This window comes from Salvia splendens, unplaced genomic scaffold (assembly GCF_004379255.2).
Source record: "Salvia splendens isolate huo1 unplaced genomic scaffold, SspV2 ctg629, whole genome shotgun sequence".
NCBI classification, from domain to species: Eukaryota; Viridiplantae; Streptophyta; class Magnoliopsida; order Lamiales; family Lamiaceae; genus Salvia; species Salvia splendens.
In genome coordinates, this window is record NW_024599291.1 from 97 (window position 1) to 22,964 (window position 22,868).

Here is a 22,868-nt window from a genome sequence, read left to right on the forward strand (position 1 = left end):
AAATATGATGAGTCTTTTGCGGAAGCGTGGAAGAGGTTCACTGAATTGCTTAGGAAATGCCCGAGCCATGGTCTTGCTCCAGGGCATGAGCTACTCAAGTTCTACAAGGGACTCATAATGAAGGCACGGCTTGGTGACTGCAGGCTTTAATGGGAACTTGGACGACTTAACTCACGAGGAAGTGAGAGCCTTGTTCCAAAGGTTGGCGAACAACCAAAGAATTGGCATAATCCAGAGAAGAGCGGCTGAGAAGGTAGGAGATACATTTGTGCTACCAAAGATGCGGAAAGAGTGACAGCCATTGAGGCTCAATTGGCGGACATTAGTACCCAGATGTCTTCAATGACAAAAGCATGAAGTCTCTTCAACTGAATCCTCAACCTCAAGCAGTGACTGTGATGAAGTGTGGACTGTGCCAAGGTGGACATCATACGGATCAATGTCCAAGTCTTCAAGGGCCACCAGTGGATGACGTGAACTACATTGGTAACCATCATCAAGGTTTCAACCAAAGCAACCAATACAACAATCAGCAGAATTGGAGGCCTCAACAAGCAACCTGGAATCAAGCTGGTCCTAGCAACACTTCGGGGACTCAATGGAGGTACAACACTCAACCTCCGGGTTATGAGAATAAGCCATCAGTCGAGGATCAATTGGGACAGATTCTCTCGTTTATGACTAAGAGTCAAAAGGAGAATGACTACTTCAAAGAAAAGACCGTGGAAAAATTTGGGCAGTTAGAAGCTACAATGAGGAATCTTGAGACTCAAATTGGGCAGATTGCTACAGCATCTCACACAAGAATTCCTAATGCTATCCCGAGTGATACGGTGCCCAATCCTAAAGGTTTTGAACAGTGCAAGGCAGTTAAGTTAAGAAGTGGAAAGGATCTTGAGTCTCCAATCATGCTAGATGCACAAAATGGCTCGACATCTTGCACGCAGGGTGGACAAGTTGTTTGGCTCACAAACCTCGCACGCAGGGGCGGCAGAGGGGATTGAGTGGGCTACTACCGAAGCTAGGAAAGTCAACAAGAAAAAAGAAGAGTCAACCATGAGTGATATCCACAAGAAGAATCCACTAAGTCCGGCAATGGACCCGAAGTGTCCATTTAATTTTCTAGATTTATCCCGCCACCACCTTTCCCAGTCGAGAATAAGAAGAAGGGTAGGAAAATAATTCAAGAGAAAGACTCGATTGGATGATGACATTATCAGGAAAGTTAATGTAGATGTGTCCCTGGTGGATTTGTTCCTACACTTTCCTAAATTCTCCAAGTTTTTTAAGGATCTTATTGCGAAAAAGGAGAAGATACAAGACGATGGTGTGGTGATATTGAGCGCATTTTGCTCACAATTTGTGAAGGGAAAGATGCCGGCAAAGAGAAGAGACCCTGGAAGCTGTGTGATCCCATGTGAGATGGGAGATAAGAAGTTCCCAAAGTGCCTACTTGATCAAGGCTCGGGAATATCATTGATGGCTCTGAAAACCGCACGGTCAATCGGTCTAGAAGCGAGGATTGAACCAATCGACATTGACCTACAATTGGCGGATCATTCAATTGTGAAACCAAAAGGTATCATCGAGGATGTCTTGGTGAAGGTTGATAGATTTGTACTCCCGTTGACTTCATTGTCCTAGAGATGGAAGAGGATAAGGATATGCCTATCCTATTTGGTAGGCCATTTTTAGCAACCGGTGATGTTGTGATAGAGACCAAGACAAATACGGTCATGTTTCGAGTAGATGGAGAGAATGTGGTGATCAAGCAAGAGAAGGCGGGGAAACGCCTATTGTAGCCTGGATAGAGGTAGACAAGGATGAAGAAGGTCGAGCCAACGACTATAAACAAAGGCGCTGATTGGAGGCAACCCAAGTTTTTTTGTTTTTATTTTTGATTTCATATGTTGGAGGTTTTGTTTGCTCAATTCTTTCCTCCAACATTTATTTTGAATTGAGTGTTTCTTTTTGTAGTTTTTGTTCTTTTTGTAGGAGCAACTGGGAGTTAGGATTGGAGCTTAGGAGGAAGCACACCTGCAAAGGATTTTTACACCCACCCTCCCACCCGAATGCACTATGGACGTCATGCCAAGTTTGGGGGAGTTTCCTTTCCCTTTACTTTATTTGTCTTCTTTGCATGCATTGAGGACAATGATGCATTCAAGTTTGGGGGGGTTATGAATGATTTGTGATGTATGTTTTTGGGTGTTTTGCGTGATAAAGATGTTTTGAATCTATTAGTTGACGGTGCATGCTTTATCTTCGGCTTTCTGGTTAGGAAATCTTACTTAATTTTACTTGAACTTTGAATCTTAGGATGAATGGAATGGGTGCATGAATCTAATTGAAAGAGCATGTTGTGATTACAACCGATTTCTTGAGTTGAGGAGAGTATGAAAATCACATGACTTGTGGAAATTATCTTGGATTGATTTGCTTTATCGAGTGAAGTGCTTGCGTTCGTTTGTGTTAACGATATGGGAGGATAAGGCACTAGGATGAACTCCATGGCCAAATGATCACATGCCTAGTCCATCAAATGATCCCCTAGAAGCCACTTTGAGCTTAATTTCTTATTCTTTGTGTAAACACTTAGCCAAACACTTAGCCACTGAAATAAGCCTATTTTAGCCTCATCGATAGACCTTGCTACTATTTGGGTGCTAAATACAAGTTGAGCTTTGTGGTTTGAGTTTGAGTGTGGGTGGTGAATTGTAAAGAGTAGACATATCTAGACTTGATGTAATGTGAAAAGAATGAAGTTCTTAGAAAGGAAAGAAAAAAAGACGACATCCAAATTTGCAAAAGTCGAGGTCTTTATAAAAAAAAAAAAAAAGAAAGAAAGAAAAAGAAAAAGTTTGATGGAATAAAGATAGAGCTTCTATATTTGTTTGATGTAATCTTGTCTAGAATAGATCTCAAGTTTGGGGGGGGGGTCGAGTTGGTTGTAATATTTTGTTGTTTGTTCTTTGGAAGGAAGTTGTAGGAGGGAAGAATTTGGCACTCAATTGTGTAGCCTTCGAGCTCACTATCCATATGTATCCTACCTTGTCCCTAGCCCCATTACAAACCTTGAAATAAGACCCTTGGACCTTATCGTTGATGCTTGTGGATGTTGTGTAAAGAACTTGGTAAAGTTAAAGAAGTTCCGATTTGAAATCTGTGATTCTATGTGGTTAGTATTGCTTGATGAGTCATGATGACGGTTTGAGTTGTTTGATCGTATGTTTGGACTTACTTTGAAGTGCATCTTGACTTGATGTTTTAAGGGGATGAGTGATGTTCTTGAGAGTGGGAAATCTTGATTGGAAAATGTGGGGGTTCAGATTTTGTTACTCACGTCCCTATTTGATTCTTTGTGTTGAAAATTTCTTTGCGGGGTAGACTTGTGTTGAGTTTTTGTGCTGAAAATAGACCTTGCTCGGGGCGAGCAAGAGTTCAAGTTTGGGGGTATTTGATGCGAAGCATATTTCCTATTCTTTACCCCGGTTTTTATGTTAATTGTAACTCACCGAGTCGTGCTTTGAGTGTAGTTTCGGGGTGTTAGAAGCTGGAAGTTCGTCGGAAAGGCATAGCTGAGATTCCAGAGAGTTCGCCCGGTCGGGCGTTTTGAAGTTGCTAAACGCCCGGTCGGGCGTTTCCATTTGTGCATGCGGAGTCCAGAAAGTTCGCCCGGTCGGCGTTCTGATTTCAACTAAACGCCCGGTCGGGCGTTTCCCTCTTCTAATATCGCCCGGTCGGGCGTTCGGAATGTCAAATAGTTTTCAGCAGTTTCAATCGACGGTTGAGTATAAAAAAACAAGCGAAATAGACACATGGGGGACGATACATAGAAAAAGACAGAGGGAGAGAAAGGAGGAGAGGAAGAAGAGGGTGAAGGCATTCCGGCCATTATTCCGACCATCCATTCCCTCCCGAATCCCGACTCCACTCGACGAGAGCATCACACCTATGGTTTTATTTCTACATTCTACTATGTGTGTAGGCTAGGCTCTCTTCGTTGCTCCGAGTTGTAATCTAGGCTTGTGCATTTGTTTTAACACCTTGAATCGTATGTTCGATACCAACAATGTGTTTGATAATTAAAATGCTACGTTTTTGGCTAATGATGTAGTGTTGTTAAATCTTAACTATCGTCTCTTTAACATAGCTTAGGATTGATCGTTTGATGGTATGCTATCGATTTAGAACTGTTCAGGGGATAAATTGATAGTGGATTAGGTAAGTAATTATAGTAGACGACATTTGTTCCCGCGCTTCTGCAGGAATTAAATGTCGTTGAAAGCTGGTTCATGGAACAAGTGTTCAGCTGACTGTGAACTATACGTCGTAGACATGTTCAGTGCACGCGATTAGGTTGATAATTTTAATCCCGTCATATGGTTCGTTGTAATGGTGTGTAGACAACGCAAGCTTAGAGAACACTTGGAGTGACTCGCTTTCACGTTTAAAAACCTCACTTTAGTAGCTTAAAAGTTAGTTAACCTTCTCAAATTCAAAACAAAATCTTTACATGCTTTGTGTCGTCTTATTAAGTGTAAGCAATCTCGCCTCCCTGTGGATCGACACTTGAATACTACTACGATACTGTATTCTTGCAGTAGTGTAGTAATTATTAGAGTTTAAATAATTGAACTTGATAATATTTATACATTGTTTGAGAACTCTAAAATACGCGATTTGCACGTCATTTTCATTCGCACCACTTGTTTTTAACGAGTTTTCTCTCTATCTTAAATTTCTGTATAAGAGCAACAACGCGAAATGGAGCCCAACAACGAGTCTACTCCAGTGACGAGCGGGTCTCAAACTCCCACGGTAACCCGTGGGAAGTGGATGGGGTCCGATGGTCGGGTACTACAACATGTACCCGTGGCAGCAGATGATGTTTGGGATATCCGGGGGTAGTATGCCGGGATGGCAGGGGAATGCAGGACGGCCCGGCGATGCCGGGCAGGCAGGGGGTACCCGGGATGCAACTCGGGAATGCAGATGATGCCGGGGTGACAGCCAGGGATGCAGGGGACGCCGGGGGGAGGACAACGTCTATCGCCCCAGTTTTGATTTTTTACTGCGTCTTCGCACACATTGACCCCATCGGAGATGCAATTCACTGGGTGTGATACTTTCTCCTTAGAGGAGTTGGGGATAGATCTCGGGGATGCGGACACTCCCGTTCAAACGGGGGAGTAGGGCCTGGGTCGGGGCGCGCCAAAGAAGAAGAATGCAAGGGAAAGAGGGTGGTCGGCGAGTCGTCGCAGCCGGCTGCTGACGATAGCCCGACACGGAGGGAATGGACGGATGCGGAGAACGTCGCGCTGTCTAAGGCGTGGGTGAGTGTTTTGCGATGATCCCATCGCCTCGAACAATCAGATGATCGTCAACTTGTGGGCTAAATAGCAGCAGCCTACAAGGCATTTTACCCGGAAGGGAGGCCACACACCGGAGGAGTGCAGGAAGGGGTGGACCGAATCAGGGCTGCGGTTCTCCTGATTTTCAGGCTTGTACACCAAGGCCCTCCGCATGCAGACCAGTGGCCAAACTGACGAGAACTGCAGGTCGATAGCGGAGAGCTTTCCCCGTGCCCGGGGCTTTATAAGGAGTTCACCTACTGGGAACTGCTATGAGGTGCTGATGGAATCCGAGAAGTTTCGGGCAGGTGTCGATGCTGGCTGGCCGAAGAAGCAGCGACTGAACTATACCGGTGATTACAACGGCGGCAGCAGCGGGCGGTTCCCTTGACCTCCCCGAGGATGTTCAGGAGTTTTCCCGTCCTCTCCCGCGTTTACTTACTCGCCGCACTCGCTCGGTTGGTCAAAGGCGGGAGCAACGCCGGCTCGCCAGGGGTCTCAGGAGGTCCAGTCGGCATCCCCCTGTTGGCAGGTCGACAGCCGAGCTCGCCTTTATTCGCGTGTCAACAAACGCGGGCTCAGATGTACAAGATCTTAGCTGACTAGAAGACAGAAACTGACCCCGAGGAAAAGAGTTTTCTTCACTCAATGCTCGTGAGTATGCGGGCCAATTTGAATGTCGTCGCGGCACAGTTGGGGGGCTCAGACGCGTGCTCAAATGCCGCAGATTTGGGGGTCCCGGATAACGGCGACAACGGCAGCGGCGACAGCGACGAGGAGTGAGGCGGGGGCGGGGGGCTCGTGAGTGGAGGAGGAGTTTTTTTAAATTAATGTAATTTTTTATAAATTAATGTAATTTTTTTAAAATTAATGTAATTTTTTTAATTAATGTATTTTTTAATTAATGTACTTTTTAAAATTTTAATATTATTATTGAATTTTCCCGTATTTGTGTCGTAAATTTAATTTCGTATTTTGTGTGATTGTTAATTATTTGTTTTTATAATTGTGTTTATTGTGGCTAGGCTATGACTGGCCTATTGCTTGTACAGTTGTTTGTCCTGATGATGTGCTAGGAGGAGTTCTTAGTGCTGATAATGTGGCAGGTGGAGTTTGTGGCTAGGCAATGGCTGGATTATGGGTGGGCTATCTCTATTGGAGATGCTCTAAGAGCATCCACAATGGAGCCTAGCGCACCGCCTAGCCGAGCGCCGGCGCTAGGCGGTCGCTAGGCGAACCATTGGAGGAGCCGAAAACCGCCGAGCGGTTTTCCGGAAATCATTTCGCCTAGCGCTAGGGCGGTCAAAATCCGCTGAGCTATGCGCTGGGCGATCCGCTCGGCTCCATTGCAGCGCCCGGATCGCCCAGCGCATAGCCCAGCGAATTTTTTATTTTTTATTTTAATTTTCGAAACACTATATATATAACGGAGGCGAGGGAGCCGGCGAGTGATTTTTTTTAAGTAATGTATTTTTTGCGATTTTGAATGTAATTTTTTTTATTAATGTACTTTTTAAAAAATTTTGTACTTTTTTTAATTTATTGTACTTTTTTAAAAATTAAAATAGTATTATTAATGTTTCCCGTATATGTCTCGTAAATTAAATTCTGTATATTGTGTTATTATTGATGTGACTGGGCTATTTATGATATGACTAGATTATGATTGGGCTATTTCTGATGTGGTAGGAGGATTTTTAATATTGATGATATGGCAGGAGTAGTTTGTGGCTAGGCTATGGCTGGGCTATTGCTGGGCTATAACCACTGTGAAGGCTCTAAATGGTGCTTCATATAATCAATACTAGCCTGTTCATAAATAAAGTTGACTAACCTCCAATTTTGTGCAAAAGTCCATTCTCGAAATCAACAAATATTAATGTGCAATGGCCAACATTTAGGAAAAATATTTTACTATATTAAGTGATTTTTGTAAGAATTACGCTAACTTCCAGAATCCAGATGCTAAGATGGAGAAGTAGCTTAATTACAGAGCTATATGGCTATGCTTAAATCCCCAACTACAATCTACCTTCGTTTTCAAATCAATCCCAATATTTTAAGCGCTAAAAGCAAAACCTACGCACTTCCAGATTTCAAAAATTGAAACTTCTCTCTCTGTTTCACACACACACAAACGCAACCGCAAACAGAGTAAGTAAACTATGGGTTGTGTTTCCTCCACGCTGCTCAGCCAGGAAGAAGAGTTCTCCCAAATTGGCGGCGCCGCCGCTTTCAGCAACCACATTGTGTCCCTCACCTCCACCACCTACGGCTTGTTAACACTCGATCCTCCGCCGGCGCCGACCACGACCACCACCGTCGCTCCCACGCCATCCCGCCGCCAAGGATAACGCTCGGCTCTCTGTTTCCCAGCCCGCTATGCGAGCCCCGTTCCCTCCGATACGAGAGCATCAATTCATGGGCCGAATTCCACGAATAGACCTCCTGGGAGGTAGTATCCGCCATTTGTACCCGCCAAAAAAAAGTTTCCAGAGAGGGGAAAGACGCGAGAGCCTCTCGCGTGTATCCATAGTAAACACGCGTTTGGCTCATGCGTGTTTCAACTAAACACGCGAGAGGCATTAGCGTGTTTTAAATTTATACACGCGAGAGGCATTAGCGTGTATTACTTAATACACGCGAATTGCTAACGCGTCTTTCACTTGATACACGCGAAACGCTCTCGCGTGTTTCACTTGAATAGTAGACGAGCCAGAAGCCCTCCTTCTTCATTCCAGCGATCCCTTCTCCCCCTCTCCACGCGAAAATCGGCGAAATCGGCCAAATTTCGACGAAAATCGAAGTCAATCGGTGCAATTAGCTGCTCTCCTTCCGAACTTAATTGTTATTAGGTAAGTTTTGACCCTTAATTTCAGTTTTGTTGGTTATAGTTTTAGGGTGAATGATTTCAAATTTTTGGTTGAATTATAATGAATTTGTACTTTATTGAAATTGGTGTCGATTGCTTGTTGAATTATTGAAATTGGTTTCAAATAGTTGGTGTTGGGATGAGTTTGTGATGAATGTTGTGGTTAATTGTGATGAATTTGTGAATTATTGAAATTGGTGGCAATTTTTTGGTGAACTATTGAAATTGGTTTTGAATGTTTGGTGTTGGGATGAATTTGTGATGAATCTTTTGTTTAATTGTGATGAATTGGTGGTAATTTTTTGGTGAATTATTGAAATTGGTGGTAATTTTTTGGTGAATTATTGAAATTGGTGGTAATTTTTTGGTGAATTATTGAAATTGGTTTCGAATGTTTGGTGTTGGGATGAATTTGTGTTGAATTGTGAATATTAGGATGTCGCGATATGGACCAGAAGATCCTTCTGTATTGCATTATCAGCACAGTCATATATCTCGCAAGGCGTGGGCAGGCGAAGAAACATCTTCATTCAATATTTGGCGCTTTGAGGGACATTTTTGGGAAATAGATAATCATCACAGACGAGTGATTGATTATGTCTGCAGGTTTGGTTTTGGTGGTGTTTTTTATTGTGGGAAGGCTCTAGATGTAGATCATTCATTGATCACAGCTTTGGTCGAACGTTGGAGGCCAGAGACACATACATTCCATCTTCCCGTAGGGGAAGCTACTATTACATTGCAGGACGTGCAAGTATTGTGGGCTCTACGTGTAGATGGAGCACCGTTCACAGGAAGAGGTTATTGTGACTCTGGGTGTAGGAGTCTATGCGAAGAATTGTTGGGCTTTTGATATATATTTGGGTAATTTTAATGTAAACTTGTTATTGTAGTTCATTTGGATGCCCTATGTGGACCGTCAATTGCCAGACTCCTGCCTCGAGATGAACAACAGTTGGAGATCTGTGACGTACATGGTTTGTTGGGCTATTGTCGAAGCACATGAGCCTGAGCGCGTTGTTAGACAATTTAGAGGCACACCGTTCATCCCGGAATTGCGTGATTGGGGTTTCAATGAAACTCATTTCAAAACCAATCGTCGTGGAAAAGCTAAGACGAACTGGGCTGTGCAGAACAAGACCTACATCCAACATTGGGAGAGAAGGTCGGAGTTCGTTACTAATCATTACATGGAGCCTCTTGTAGACCACGTGCAGGTGATGAGAACTCGACAATACATGGAGTGGTATTTTAAAATTACCATTACATATATCACGCAGCCGGGTAGGCTTCCAGAAGTAGGGATGAACACTGTTGCATCATCATCTACACTCCAAGTAAGTATTGTATTTTTATAGTTGTTGTACCATTTTAAAAGTATGTGTTATTAAATATGCACGTTTTACTTGTTACAGTCCGAGACATTGGCACGTGTATTTCATTTGTCGCGCGGTTTTGACCCAGAAGACGCCGTAGGATTGTTGCATGAGATTAACAGTCTTGCTCTTAACTGCCTCACCGATTGCGGTGAGAGTGAACGCACGGTTATTCCTTCCACCCAGCGCACTGATGTGGATATGTCCCGGGGGTTTATCCGAAGAGCTCGCGGAATTGGTCAGAGAGGTATCCGAACAGGCGGGCATGGTTATTCACGGCATTCCAGAATGTCCCAAGACATGCCAGGGTCATCACAAGCCGGACATGAAGAAAATGATAATTCAGATGACAACATAGATTTGGATACGTTAATTGACAATTTTGATGTTGAGCCCGAAATGCAAAATCCACCAGCACCAGATCCCTCTAGTTGGTTTCCTACATGGTCGGACGCGCCACAGTCTAGTTGGGTTACTCCATTTGATAGAGTTGGTATACCATGGCAGCCTACTGCACAGGATTCATTCTTCTCAGATGTCCATATCGTGCACTCTCCAACAAATGCTGATGATGATGATGCTGATGATGATGGTGATGCCGATGCTGATGTTGCTCCTAGGAGTAGTGCCTACATAGAGCGTCCAACGAGGAGAGAACATATTGACCCTCCTAGGAGTAGTGTCCAACTTGATCGGCCTAGTAGTAGTTCACATACATCCCGGCCAGATAAGGAACGCGTCAGAACAAGTTTGTCTCAGACAATTTTGGGGATGTTCCCACGTAGAAGGTCTAGCCGTGACAATCAGAACCATCACAATCAGAACCATCTACACCAGCACAATTATCAGAACCATCTGAACCATCACAATTATCTAAATCATCTGAACCATCATAACCAGCACATGGCACATTTGGTACATCTAGTTGTTCATCAACCTCCCTCCCAAATGTGTTGAATTCAGTGTTATGATATTCATCATCCATCCTAGATGTCCCGACATCAAAACTATGATAATCATCTCTCCTAGACGTTCCAACATCATGTTGAGTGATAGGTGGTTCAAATTGCAACGCAGTAGTCACAGGAGTATATTCAATAAAAAGTTCAATTTGACGTGGATTTTCGGCAAACATATACTCCAACAAATTATCATCCACTGGTGTAGCTATATAATTCACCACTCCACTAAAAACCACAGGATGCCTCCATGTTAAATCAATCGTATGTGCATCTAAATCAATTCCAATTTTTTCACATATCATTGAAACTAGCTGATAATAAGATATCTTCTCATTCAATATAATAAATGAGTTTGCACGAGGGGGTTCATAAGCAACACCCAAACCTGGGAGCTGAGTAATTTTCCCATCCCAATATAAACTCACAAACACCATCACACCTGCAAAATAAGTACGATAAACATCATATACTCTCAACCAAATTCAACAAAAAAATTTAACACCATTAACCCTAAATTAACACTATGAACCCTAAATCTATAATAACCAACTAAAATTGAAATTAAGGTTAAAATGTTACCTAACGAGTTAAAAGATTAATGGGAGCAACTATATGTCGGATTCACTTCGATTTTCGTCGGGTAGATGAGGATTTCGCAGCTTATGGTGGTGCAGAGAGGGGGAGAAGGGGATCGCTGGAATGAAGGAGGAGGGCTTCTGGCTCGTCTACTGATTCAAGTGAAAGACGCGTTAGCAATTCGCGTGTATTAAGTAATACACGCTAATGCCTCTCGCGTGTTTAGTTGAAACACGCATGAGCCAAACGCGTGTTTACTATGGATACACGCGAGAGGCTCTCGCGTCTTTCCCCTCTCTGGAAACTTTTTTTTGGCGGGTATAAATGGCGGATACTACCTCCCAGGAGGTCTATTCGTGGAATTCGGCCTCAATTCATGGGACCTCATGTCCGGCCTCGACGCCGATCGTATCGCCCAATCCCCGGCGATTAAATCGACCGCTAATCCCTCGGGGAACGAGGAGAATGCTTGCCCCAATGTTAGGGTTTCTAATTCGTCCAAGGAGGTTAGCAATTTGGGGAAACCGTCTGTGGTTTTGGAATTAATCGATCGGTATGAAACGGTTTATGCCGCCGAATGGGGAGAACAAGGTGGTGATCTATACGACGACGTTGAGGGGAGTGAGGAAGACGTTCGATGACTGCAATTCCGTGCGGTCGGCGCTGGAGGGGCATAGGGTTTTGGTGTGCGAAAGGGATATTTCGATGGATAGAGGGTTTAGGGAGGGGTTGAGGGAGTTGATGAGTGGAGAGCGGGAGGAGATGATCCCGCCGCGAGTGTTTGTGAAGGGGCGGTACATAGGCGGAGCGGAGGAGGTGATGAGGGTGGTGGAGGATGGCCTCTTGGAGGAGTTGCTGCAAGGGGTGGAGAGAGCCAGAGAAGGGTATGTCTGCGAGGGATGTGGGGGCGGGAGGTTCTTGCCGTGTTTTTCTTGCAACGGGAGTTGCAAGATGGTGGTGGCAGCGTTCGTGTTATGATGCATTGTCTTTCTTGCTTGCTCGTTCGTGTTTGTTTGTTTGATTGCACGCGCATGAGTGAGTAATTACAAAACCACATCAATAAGAGTAATATTATAAAAGAAACTCCTTTTATTCCTTTTACAGGTAGGTGCCTCCATTATATATATACATTTGTAAAGAAAATCTAGATTTTTTTATTTTAGTAATTGCACAAATTGTTTAGTTTTAATTTGTTGTCATTAAATTGTAATATGAGCAATTACTCTTCTAATAATCAGTCATATGTTGGGTTTTTGACATGGAATTCCAACTGTATTCTGATGTTTGGCTTCCATGACATGCAAGAATGGAGTGAACATGGATATATTTGGGCGAGTGTAGGTAGCTGGTAGAGAATTTTGTCAGAAGTTTCTTATAACTATTGCTTAGTCATTTTAAATACATGAATGTCTATGTTAAAAGTAATGCTGGCTGGCCTTTTCATTATCCTGATTTGATGGTTGCAATGTTTACTAATCTTGAAATAGGAGTTGCTGATTGCCCAGACACGGCTGCCAGAGCAATTTTCATAATTTCTAGTAGTGATGTGAAACAGGAAATATTATGCAGTGTTTAAGTAGCTTATGTACTTTTCTGGTTGGGACATCTTCTGGAGAAAGCTAACTACCTGCATGGATTAGGGTGATAGTGCCAGCCATTTGTATTACTGCCTTAGTACAATTATCCGAGGCTTCTTCTTTATTAAGATCCATGGTTTAATATTAACTACAGAGATTTGTAGAAGCCTTTTGCTACTTGATGGTTAAAAATTCCGTAAGAAAACAGTAAGTGCTAGTTACACTTGATTGCTCAAACACTAAAATGTCTAAGTGTAACAGCTTGTGACTACAAGAGTCCATTGCTTGCCTTATAACTATAAGAAATCAGAGGTCCCATTTTAGAAGACCATTTCCCAAGAAATGAGGATGTTAGCCTATATCTCTACCATAAACATGTTGTTTGTTGCAATTTAGTTCTGCTGTCATGTAACATGGACTTGAGATCGTTTTAATTTAACTTGGGGGATGAGGAGATGCGGGATTTGATTTTTAAACACGTCTGCGTATAGAGAAAGCCTTCACCACTTAGATGTCCCTGAAGGGGCCGGTTTTGAGACATCATGAAGGAACCATGATATGCAAAATTTTCTTTGTTTTATCTCATTAGAATGAATATATATATATATATATATATATATATATATATATATATATATATATATATATATATATATATATATATATATATTCCAAACTCTTCTTACTGTTCTTGCAACCTGTAGTCCTAGATTCTTCTGCATCAATTTGTTAACGACTTGCAGCTCTGCTTTTTTGGCGCTTGATTTTTTTTATTTTTACTCCTTTGTTCAGCTATTGAATTTGATTATTATTTGGGTGATATCATAGTGCTTTCTGTGGTAATTAGCTTCCGAATTTGACTGACAATCTGGATTAAGCCCTCATTTACTTATTTGCTATCAGTATCAACGGTACCTATGCAAATTTATTTCTTAACATTGATATGTGGTAGTACAGAATTTGTTATGTAGGAGTATTATTAGAGAAAAAGTGACGCCTGCAGCTGATGGAATGAAGCCAAATATTAGATGACCTTGAAATCTGATATTTCACATATTATACGTACTAATGTGTATTAGAGCAGCGCCGATGCTACTGTATATGAAAGGAGACAAAACGAGTGCGTCGTATTGAATGTATATTTTAAAATATTTATTATAGAAGTATGCACAAACGAGGTACATATACATAATAAGTAATATATTCAAAATTTTCGAATTATGCTATAGATAGTAATAATTTCTTCAACTCAAATGTATGTGTTGAAAAATCCGATTTTAACATTTAGGTGCATCTATATAGTAAGGCGATAACGAAGTTTGTTTTTATTCAATGGTTTGGCGTTAGAAGATTGCTATCAATTGGGTGAAAGAAAGTGAGACATCATACACAACAATTGCATATTCTATATCAAAGTTAATGTAAGCATGAGGAATTTGTGCTGAATAGATATATACTAGTCTACCTACTTATGATTAGCATCACTTGAAAATAAATAAAATTAAAGTGTTGATTATTGGCCAACAACTTCATCTTGAGCTATGATTAAACAAAACATTGCCGGTCGATTATTATTTTTCTCAGGGTAGGCCCTTCGGTTAGACCGCATATTTATTCTCCTCTCCCATCTTGGTTTCATTTTTCAACATTTATTCTAATATTAATAGAGCATAATAAATGTGGTAAGGTGCTATTTATGGTGTTTTGAAAACGACGATTGGATGGGACTAAATTATATAGTTTTGTGTTCAAGATTTGGACTATTCGTAAGATGAAACCGTCATCAAATTATAAGAGTTAAGGTCATGAATAGTACTATGTTTTCTATACCTTACTATATAATTGTATGTTGATGTCATAAATATACGAATATATATCAAGGGGCGCATTACCCTCCTTATCACCCCTTAATATAAAACATAGGTATAATATAATCCCTTAGATCTATTAATCCAATGGCTTTGATTAAATGTCAGCCAGTACATTATTACATCGTTTTCGTACATTAAAGGGCAAATTTGACAGAAGCTATGATTTACAACAATTTTTAAACTGCAATTCCATGATTTCAGCCATTCTAATTAAAACTGCATTCTCTCTCTCTCTCTCTCTCTCTCTCTCTCACCACCAATCTTTCGTCTCCCTCAGTTTTTCTCTCTTTCAAACCCTAGTATCCCCAATTTCTCTCTCGATTTAATTAGCTCCGGCGACGGTGTGAAAGGTAAAGCCCAAAAGTGAGAAATTTTCATCATATTTCAGTTTATTCTAAACTTTTGGACCTGGAATTTGATTGTTTATGTACATTATTGGATATTAATTTTGATTTCTGTCTGATTGAGAGGTCTATTTGTGCTCTAAATTCATGCTTTTGAAAATTTATGTTGCTCTGCAATTATCGTGTGTGATGTACAGTTTTTGAGTTTTGTGGATTCGAATGTTGTTCATTCGCCTGTGATTGTACATTAGGGAATCTAAAGTGGTGAAAGTGGTGAAACCCACTTTGATGTAGTGCTTAAATTCACCCTAAACCATCTTTCTAAGTGTGATTTCGATTGTAGTATAATGTTGGTGAGTGCTTGTCACCGATTGAATTTTTTTTACATTCAGGTCGTGTACATTATTCACACAAATTGGTACATTAATTCAGTAATGTACGATTATGGTTATTTAATGTACGATTATTAAACATTGTGAATACTTCTTTGAATTTAATGTACGATTATGATTGTTTAATGCATATGTCACATTCGTATTAATATAGATTATAATGGGTTTAATGTGGTGCGGAAGTTAAATCCAACCCCAAAGGATTTAGCAATCCATGGGGCTAGGGCATAATACCAACACTTTCCTATAATTTCTGTTTTTATCCTTTGATTTTGGTTTCATACAGAACTTGATGTACGAATATGGTTTTGTAATGTACGAAAGACTTAGTTTAATGTACGAAATAATTAGTTTAATGTCGATGTTAATGTATGAAAATGGTATTTGAATGAATGAATCTCAGACATTAATGTAATTGAATTAAAGAATAATGTATGTATGTATATAGCTACATCATGTCGCAATGAATGATATTTTGAAGTCAAGTACAATTATGCACGTATAATATATCTTGGGTTGGGAAAGGTTGCATGTCCTCCTCAAAGGACTCATCACCAAGATCTTTTGGGCGCTTTGTACCTATTCAAAAACATTGAGATTGAGAAGATTAGACTACAAGCAATATCAAATCAAAGTACGAGAGATTACACTATAAGCAACATCAAAGAAAAATACATCAAATAATAATGTAGATAATCAACTATACGTAATGTACAGAACATGTTCACCAATGTAGCAGTCTATATCAGAGGTAAATAATGCACATCTGGGATTGTATAATGTAGTAGTCTATATCAAAATAATGAACAATGAGGTTTTGTTAGTGAGTCGGTACTATACCCTAGCCCCATGGATTGCTAAATCCTTTGGGGGATGGATTTAACTTTTGCAACACATTAAACTCATTATAATCTACATTAATACGAATGTGACATAGGCATTAAACAATCATAATCGTACATTTAATTAAAAGAAGTATTCATAGTGTTTGATAATCGTACATTAAATAACCATAATAGTACATTACCGAATTAAGTAAAAACAGAAATTAAAACCAAATGATAAAAACAGAAATTATAGGAAATTGTTGGTAATATGCCCTAACCAATTGGATTGCTAAACCCTAGGGGAAATGAGTTATCTCCTCGCCCTTGGTGAAGTTTTCTTTAGTCGGTCGGTACTACAACCTAGCACGATGGATTGCTAAACACAAAGGGTATGGATTCAACGTGCTGGAAGACATTAAACAAAGCATTTCGTACATTAAACTAAATTTTTCGTACATTACAATGTCATATTCGTACATCCAGTTCCGTATGAAACCAAAACCAAATGATACTAATAGAAATTATATAAGATAATGTACGAAAACGGTATAATAATGTACAATGTCACTTTTAAATATAGCCTTCATAAGGACTTGATGTATGGGTTCATATAAAGATACTGTAAAATAATTAAGTAAATCAATTAATATATTCAAGATTATAACCACCAAATCATGGGAGGCGTGAATTAAGAAAAATAAATTATATTAGATATTTACCAAAGTTAAAATGAGTGAATTAAGGAATGCAATTAACCGCCTAAAACTATCACTCCCAAAACTACCTTTTTTCATATTAAATTAATAATTCTATTAATAATATGCGCATGAATGTAGGCCATTAGATGAACATAATCATGGGGCTTATATTAGTTTTCCTTTTTTACAGTTTTATACACATTAATCTGAATACATCCATATATATCAATATTTGAACAGTTCATATATAAATTTGCTATTAACAAATTGGATTAAAAAATTTATTCCACAAGTATCAAATAACAGACAATAAGAATTTTTTTGAGACTAAATTTTGCAGCTAGAAAGTATTCTTGGTATATGTATTTCTCAATCGTGTTAAATGTGTATTTATTTATATATCACGAGAATTAGACTCCCTCTATCCTATGTTAAGTAATTCATATTCTTTTTTCGGATATCCCAAGTTAAGGCTGTCATTTTTTTTTGATATTATCTCTTTTACTTTTTTTTTTCTCTTTTTTGTCATCTATTTTGTTTTATTCTTTCCACAACTACAAAACTACATTTTTTATATTTCGCACTGAACAAATGTCTGACTTAGTGAGGGACAGAGGGAGTACTTATTATAATCACTTATAACCTGAAAATCATGCATTAACATGTAGATCAATAAAAAATTACTTAAATAATTAAAATTAAGAATAGTTAATGTGGAAATGTTTTTATTCAGTACTATATGGTGTGAACAATTAATGGATTAAGTCACGTTTTTTTGGTGTCCGGAAAATATATTTAAACAAGGAATGATTGATCAACGACACGGTAAAGAGATAATTGAAGCGTCATCACAATTTGAAAACTTTTTTATCGATATACTGAACTTTAATTATTTTTCAGAGACGTGAACTTTACATTTCTTATTAATCATGGCCTGCATAATTGAAGAAATCTCGATATTAAGTTCGGAACATTTAAAAAAATAAATGAAAAATGACGTCATTTATCAAACAGTTGTCGAAATTTAGGCCATGAACCCATATATACCCTAGTTGGATATAATCAACCTTAATAAATTAACTACAAAATACAACGCATTATATTGGACTTAAAGAGATTTTAAAAAAAGTGTTACACAACTAGGATGATGATGATGATGATGGATAATGGCCCGGATGAGATTTAGTGTTTTACTAGTATTGGTGCCTCACCATCAAATTGATTATTTTATTACTACTAATTATCATAAATTTTAAATTCATCCTAATATAAAAATTACATACGAGTAATTAAGATATACTATTATTAATTGTGTAAAAAAATTATATACCATTCTATATTAAATTGATCAACGCTGATGATCAATCTTTATGACATTAATTGAATTCTACAGTAAATAATTAATCTTATTAGGAATGAGAAACCCTTTAAAAGTAGGATAAGACACGATATGATAAAAGATGTATTCAACCGAGAAAATAAGTTGGATGAGAAAGCTATGGTATAAAGACATTTAAATAAGCGGAAGAATATTAAATTTAAAGGCATTTGAATAAGCTAGTCCATTATACCGTCTAAGATTGCGACTCCACGTCTAATTTAGTATCTAAATCAAAAGTTATAGGATTGATTGTGTATGGTGTGAGAAAGCTGTTTATACCTTTAACGGGCCAGTCTCAACTGAAATAATTTTATAATCGAATTTAATTCATCACTTTATATGTCACAATTTATAGTAGTACTACTAGTTTTGCATGGCAACAATAAGCGGAAGAATGTACTAGTTGACACATCCACACGTGCTACCGCATTTATACAACAATATGACGTCACTACACATAGTGATCAAATTTTATTTTATTTGTATTAATAGAGAGCTGCTTCTTTCCACTTCGAATGCGACTTTGAACTTCTACTTGGGATTTGTTTATTTAGAGAACTTTAAAACTATTATTCCAATTCTATCCCACTTGGCCACTTTTTTTTACTCCCACATATAGGTACGCAGTGTTTTGTACATTTTCTATAGTATTCATATTTATTCGTATATCTCTCAAGTCGCAGCAAACCTTTTTTAATTATACACCATCCCCATCATTATTAGGGTTACAATATACGTTGACTGTCACATGTGTTAAAAAATGTTGGTGGATATGTTATTAATGAATAGTAGTAAAAAGTATAATAAGATCCATCTATAAAGTAGAGTGTGAGGCATTGTCTTCAAAAAATGAGGTACACTATAAATAAGACAATTGTTAATACTCTACGTCAATGGAGATAGTATGTTCTATTTTCCAATCAAATGTATTTTCCTTGTTAATTCTTAAACTAATTCAAATTCACCTGCACATACTCTCTGAAAATGAACAAACAAACCGATCACCGAGAGACAAATTGGAAAGGGAAAAGAAAATAATGATACATCCATTATTGGTTAGCTAGAGAGATCAATGATTAAACGAGTAGACAAAAATAAAACAGAAATGATAAAACATTCTGAAACTGAAAGAAAGTCTTGGTGGCCATGTGTAATGTAGAACCCATGAAATCAAATGTGGCAAGAAAATAAACAGGAATATAGTAGGTAAAATATCACCTAGAAGCTAAAGCAGTTTTTCCCAGATCAATCAACTGATCTCTTTTTCTTATTTCCTTTCATGTATTCTCGTATCTTGCTAGACAATGATGTCTCATCACAATTATCAGAATACTACTACAATACAAAGATACATACATACTACACTTATATATATATATATATATGTAATGTATGTAAGTAGTATCTCATACAGTCATACTGATCCATTCCCCCTCTATGTATAACTTACACATAAACGAAGCAAACAAACACGTATATTACCACCCAAACCCTAATTTCTCAGTATTATCATACAGACAGGTGGCACAGTGGGTCCGACGACGAAGACGACAAGGAAGACGACCTGGCGAACGTCCACAGATCCGTCTCATTACCCCTATCCGAACTATTCATGTTCATCAATTGCTGAACCTGTTCGTCCTGATCGAAGGAGAAGGCAAAGTCATCGCTCGGGAACTGCTTGGGAAGCTGCCCGCCGTTGAGCTGCGACGCCACCAACCGGTCCAGCGTCACCCAATCGCTGGCCATCTCATTTGAAGGAGCCTTGAAGCTGAAATCGTCGTTGATGCTCGGGCTCTCGAGCTCCGGGAGGTGCAGGAAGGCGGCAGCGGGCTGGCCGGGGAAGTGCATTGTAGAGTGATCGGTTTCCTGCTTGCAAGAGCTGGATCTTCCCATGTACATGATTAGTTGATCCAGAACGCCGTCGTTTCGTGGGAGGATTGAGGGTGATGATGCGAGAGGGCTCTCTACCGCCTTGTGGTAGTTCTTCTTCTTGAACACGCGGCACACCACCCAACCTTCCTCCGGCCCTGTGTCGCCGGCTAGATTGAAGGCCTGGTTGACTGATTCATGTTAGTTATGATAGTTGGTGGTGGTAATGATGAAATAAATGTCCGATGAAAAGGGCGTAGATGGCGGAATGTTTGGTGAATGAGATAGATAGAGAGTTAATGTGAATACATTGGTGGAGTCGAGAGGGGTGTTGTCGTCGAGGCGATACTCGTGCATGATCCAGTCGGATTTCTGGCCGTGGGGGGCTCTCCCGCGGTAGAATACAAGCGTCTTCCGCATTCCGATCCGGCGGAAGTTGCTGTGGATGACCTTGTCACGCCCGGTGGCCTTCCAGAATCCAGCGGCCGTGGCACGGTTGGTCCGCGTCCCTGTCGGGTACTTCTTGTCCTTGTGGCTGAAGAAGTACCAGTCGTTCTGTGGAGTCGATCCTATCTTGCACTTCTCTGCAGAACATGATAAGAACGCACATTTTAGGTCAGATAACTCTGAGAGACAGATGAGTTATCTGCCCTGGCAAAGGAACTACAGAATGGAGTATATGCTTATGATACCTTGGATCTCCCATGGTTCGAGTTTGTTGAGGTCGACGTCGCGGATGACGTCGAGGTCGATTTTCTCTGCGGCAACTTTCTTGCGGAGGTAGTAGTGGAGGAGCTCCTCCTCGGTGGGGTGGAAGCGGAAGCCGGGGGGGACCTGGGAGTTGCCATTCACCGACAGGTTCATGTCTTGAGACATTAACTGCAATAAGCTGAGAAATAGACCGGTGTGTGTGTGTGTGTGTGTGTGTGTGTGTGAAAAGATGGAAATATAAAGGGGTGACTGAAAAGGTTTGGAAGGGATGATGATTTATATCAAAGTGGTAGCCTTAAAATGCATGGAAACTTTTGGTATCATGGGTTGCTGTGGGCCCTTACCAACCACCTAAAACAATAGAAAGAGGAGGGGCAGGGGAGTCCATCTATAACCGTGACACTCGACCTTCAAATCTTAAAGAAAAGCTCCCTCTAAACAACCACTATCTCCCAAGAATCTACTATTTCTCTCTCTCTCACTCACTCACTCACACACGTACTCAATTGCGCAATGTACTCGTGCAGCCAATCCTAACGACATGAGGCAAAAGGACAGAGATGATGTGGGACCAAATTTCCTTATCATAAAATGCTTATATACCCATAGGCCATACCCATATCATTCCTCGTATTCTTGCGTTATTGCACTTGCTTTGTCTTGCTAATCAACAACCTCTTCGATCTTCTCTTTTATTTTTTCCTCATCTTATAATAATTGTACTTGAATAATGTATATATATGGTTTGTTTATGTGAAGACGAGAATGTTTTGGGAAACCTCGATACATACGTCTCAATTCAAATTACTCATTCACTTACATTGGAATAAATATAATCGTTTTATGTACATAATTATAGCATTTGCTCATCCTACATCTATGAACAAAAGAAGTTGATGATGATATAATAAAGAAAATTTCAATTTGTTTGTCTTTTTTAAGTGATCAATAAAATTCTTGGCTATGAGAGAAGAGAATATGTATACGAGAGAAAGAGAGAAGATACAGAGGAGAAAGACTAAGGAGTGTCTTGGAAGAGAGAAAAAAAAGGAGCAAGAAGTGTGAGAAATGAGAGAATGAAGAAAAAGACAAAAAATGACATTTTTGTCTGAAAATAAAGTTCAATTTCATTATTTAGTTATTCTTCTTTTATGAGTATTTTATAGTACTGATATTTTATGAATTGTCAGTAGCTTGCATAGGAGTACAATATTAAAGGCCTTGAGATAGTCATACATTCTAGCTAATCCATTTAAGTACAAAATGGATTATTCTATACTACTGTATCCATGCATCTAAACTATTTCTTAAAAAAAATTGGCTTTTAAATTGATTGATCGATGCTTATAATTAAGATTATAAAAGAAATGAGATTGGAACGTATATTTTAATTTATTTTTACAATTTCTAATTAAGGTATATTTTTATTTGAAAAACTTGTAAAAACCACCTTAATCTCTTCAGTTGACACTTTTAAAACTAACCAGCTTACAAGTCAGACCAAAAACCCTCTTAATCTCTTCATCATGATCTTAACAGGTACACCTGTTTAAGGTTCCAAGGTAGATCCATTTTCTCAACATAATGATTATTCTGCTAATAATTGGGCCAAAAATTAATGTAGAATTGTCTCGTTTTAAGAGTTAATTATCTCTTAAGAAAATAAAAGTAGGGAGGCAAACATATCAGTCCTCCAGTAATCCATTTACACCCCTTCCCTTTCCACTAAATAAAATGAGTGCTCAATAGTTAAAAGTCCTTAGACACATGGTACTTTAATTAATTCCACTTTTGCTACAAACTGAAAGTACAGCTGAGCTAGCATGCACATGGAGATTCATTTTTTTCTTTTATTAGCGACAACGAGAGAGCCAATTACATGTGTCCGAACAAATATCTTATTTGATGCTGGAGGACTAAGATAACTGCCTTTTTGATAAATTAAATATTTTTTTATATTTCTAATTTGTTTTCCAATTATGGATCAAGGAGAGAACTCCCATTTTCAATACTGTCGACTTATCTTGGAGAAATCGCGTCTCACCACAAACACAA

General features: G+C 39.4%; 2 protein-coding genes and 1 pseudogene across 2 annotated transcripts; 2 read left to right on the forward strand and 1 right to left on the reverse strand.

The window, feature by feature from the left end:
• Window positions 1-353: 353 nt before the first annotated feature.
• LOC121790808 lies at window positions 354-1,802 on the forward strand. Its single transcript, XM_042188922.1, has 3 exons — window positions 354-956; window positions 1,291-1,579; window positions 1,645-1,802. Exons 1-3 carry the CDS (start codon window positions 354-356, stop codon window positions 1,800-1,802), a joined length of 1,050 nt encoding a protein of 349 aa, XP_042044856.1.
• Window positions 1,803-7,519: 5,717 nt separating this feature from the next.
• LOC121790809 lies at window positions 7,520-12,118 on the forward strand (annotated as a pseudogene).
• A 7,346-nt stretch (window positions 12,119-19,464) lies between these two features.
• Window positions 19,465-21,064, reverse strand: LOC121790807 (NAC domain-containing protein 12-like). The gene is made up of 3 exons (XM_042188921.1): window positions 20,795-21,064; window positions 20,412-20,686; window positions 19,465-20,285 (listed from the first exon to the last, which is right to left on the reverse strand). The coding sequence occupies exons 1-3, from the start codon at window positions 20,976-20,978 to the stop codon at window positions 19,740-19,742; spliced, it is 1,005 nt and encodes a 334-aa protein (XP_042044855.1). The 5' UTR covers window positions 20,979-21,064; the 3' UTR covers window positions 19,465-19,739.
• Between the last annotated feature and the right edge of the window lie 1,804 nt (window positions 21,065-22,868).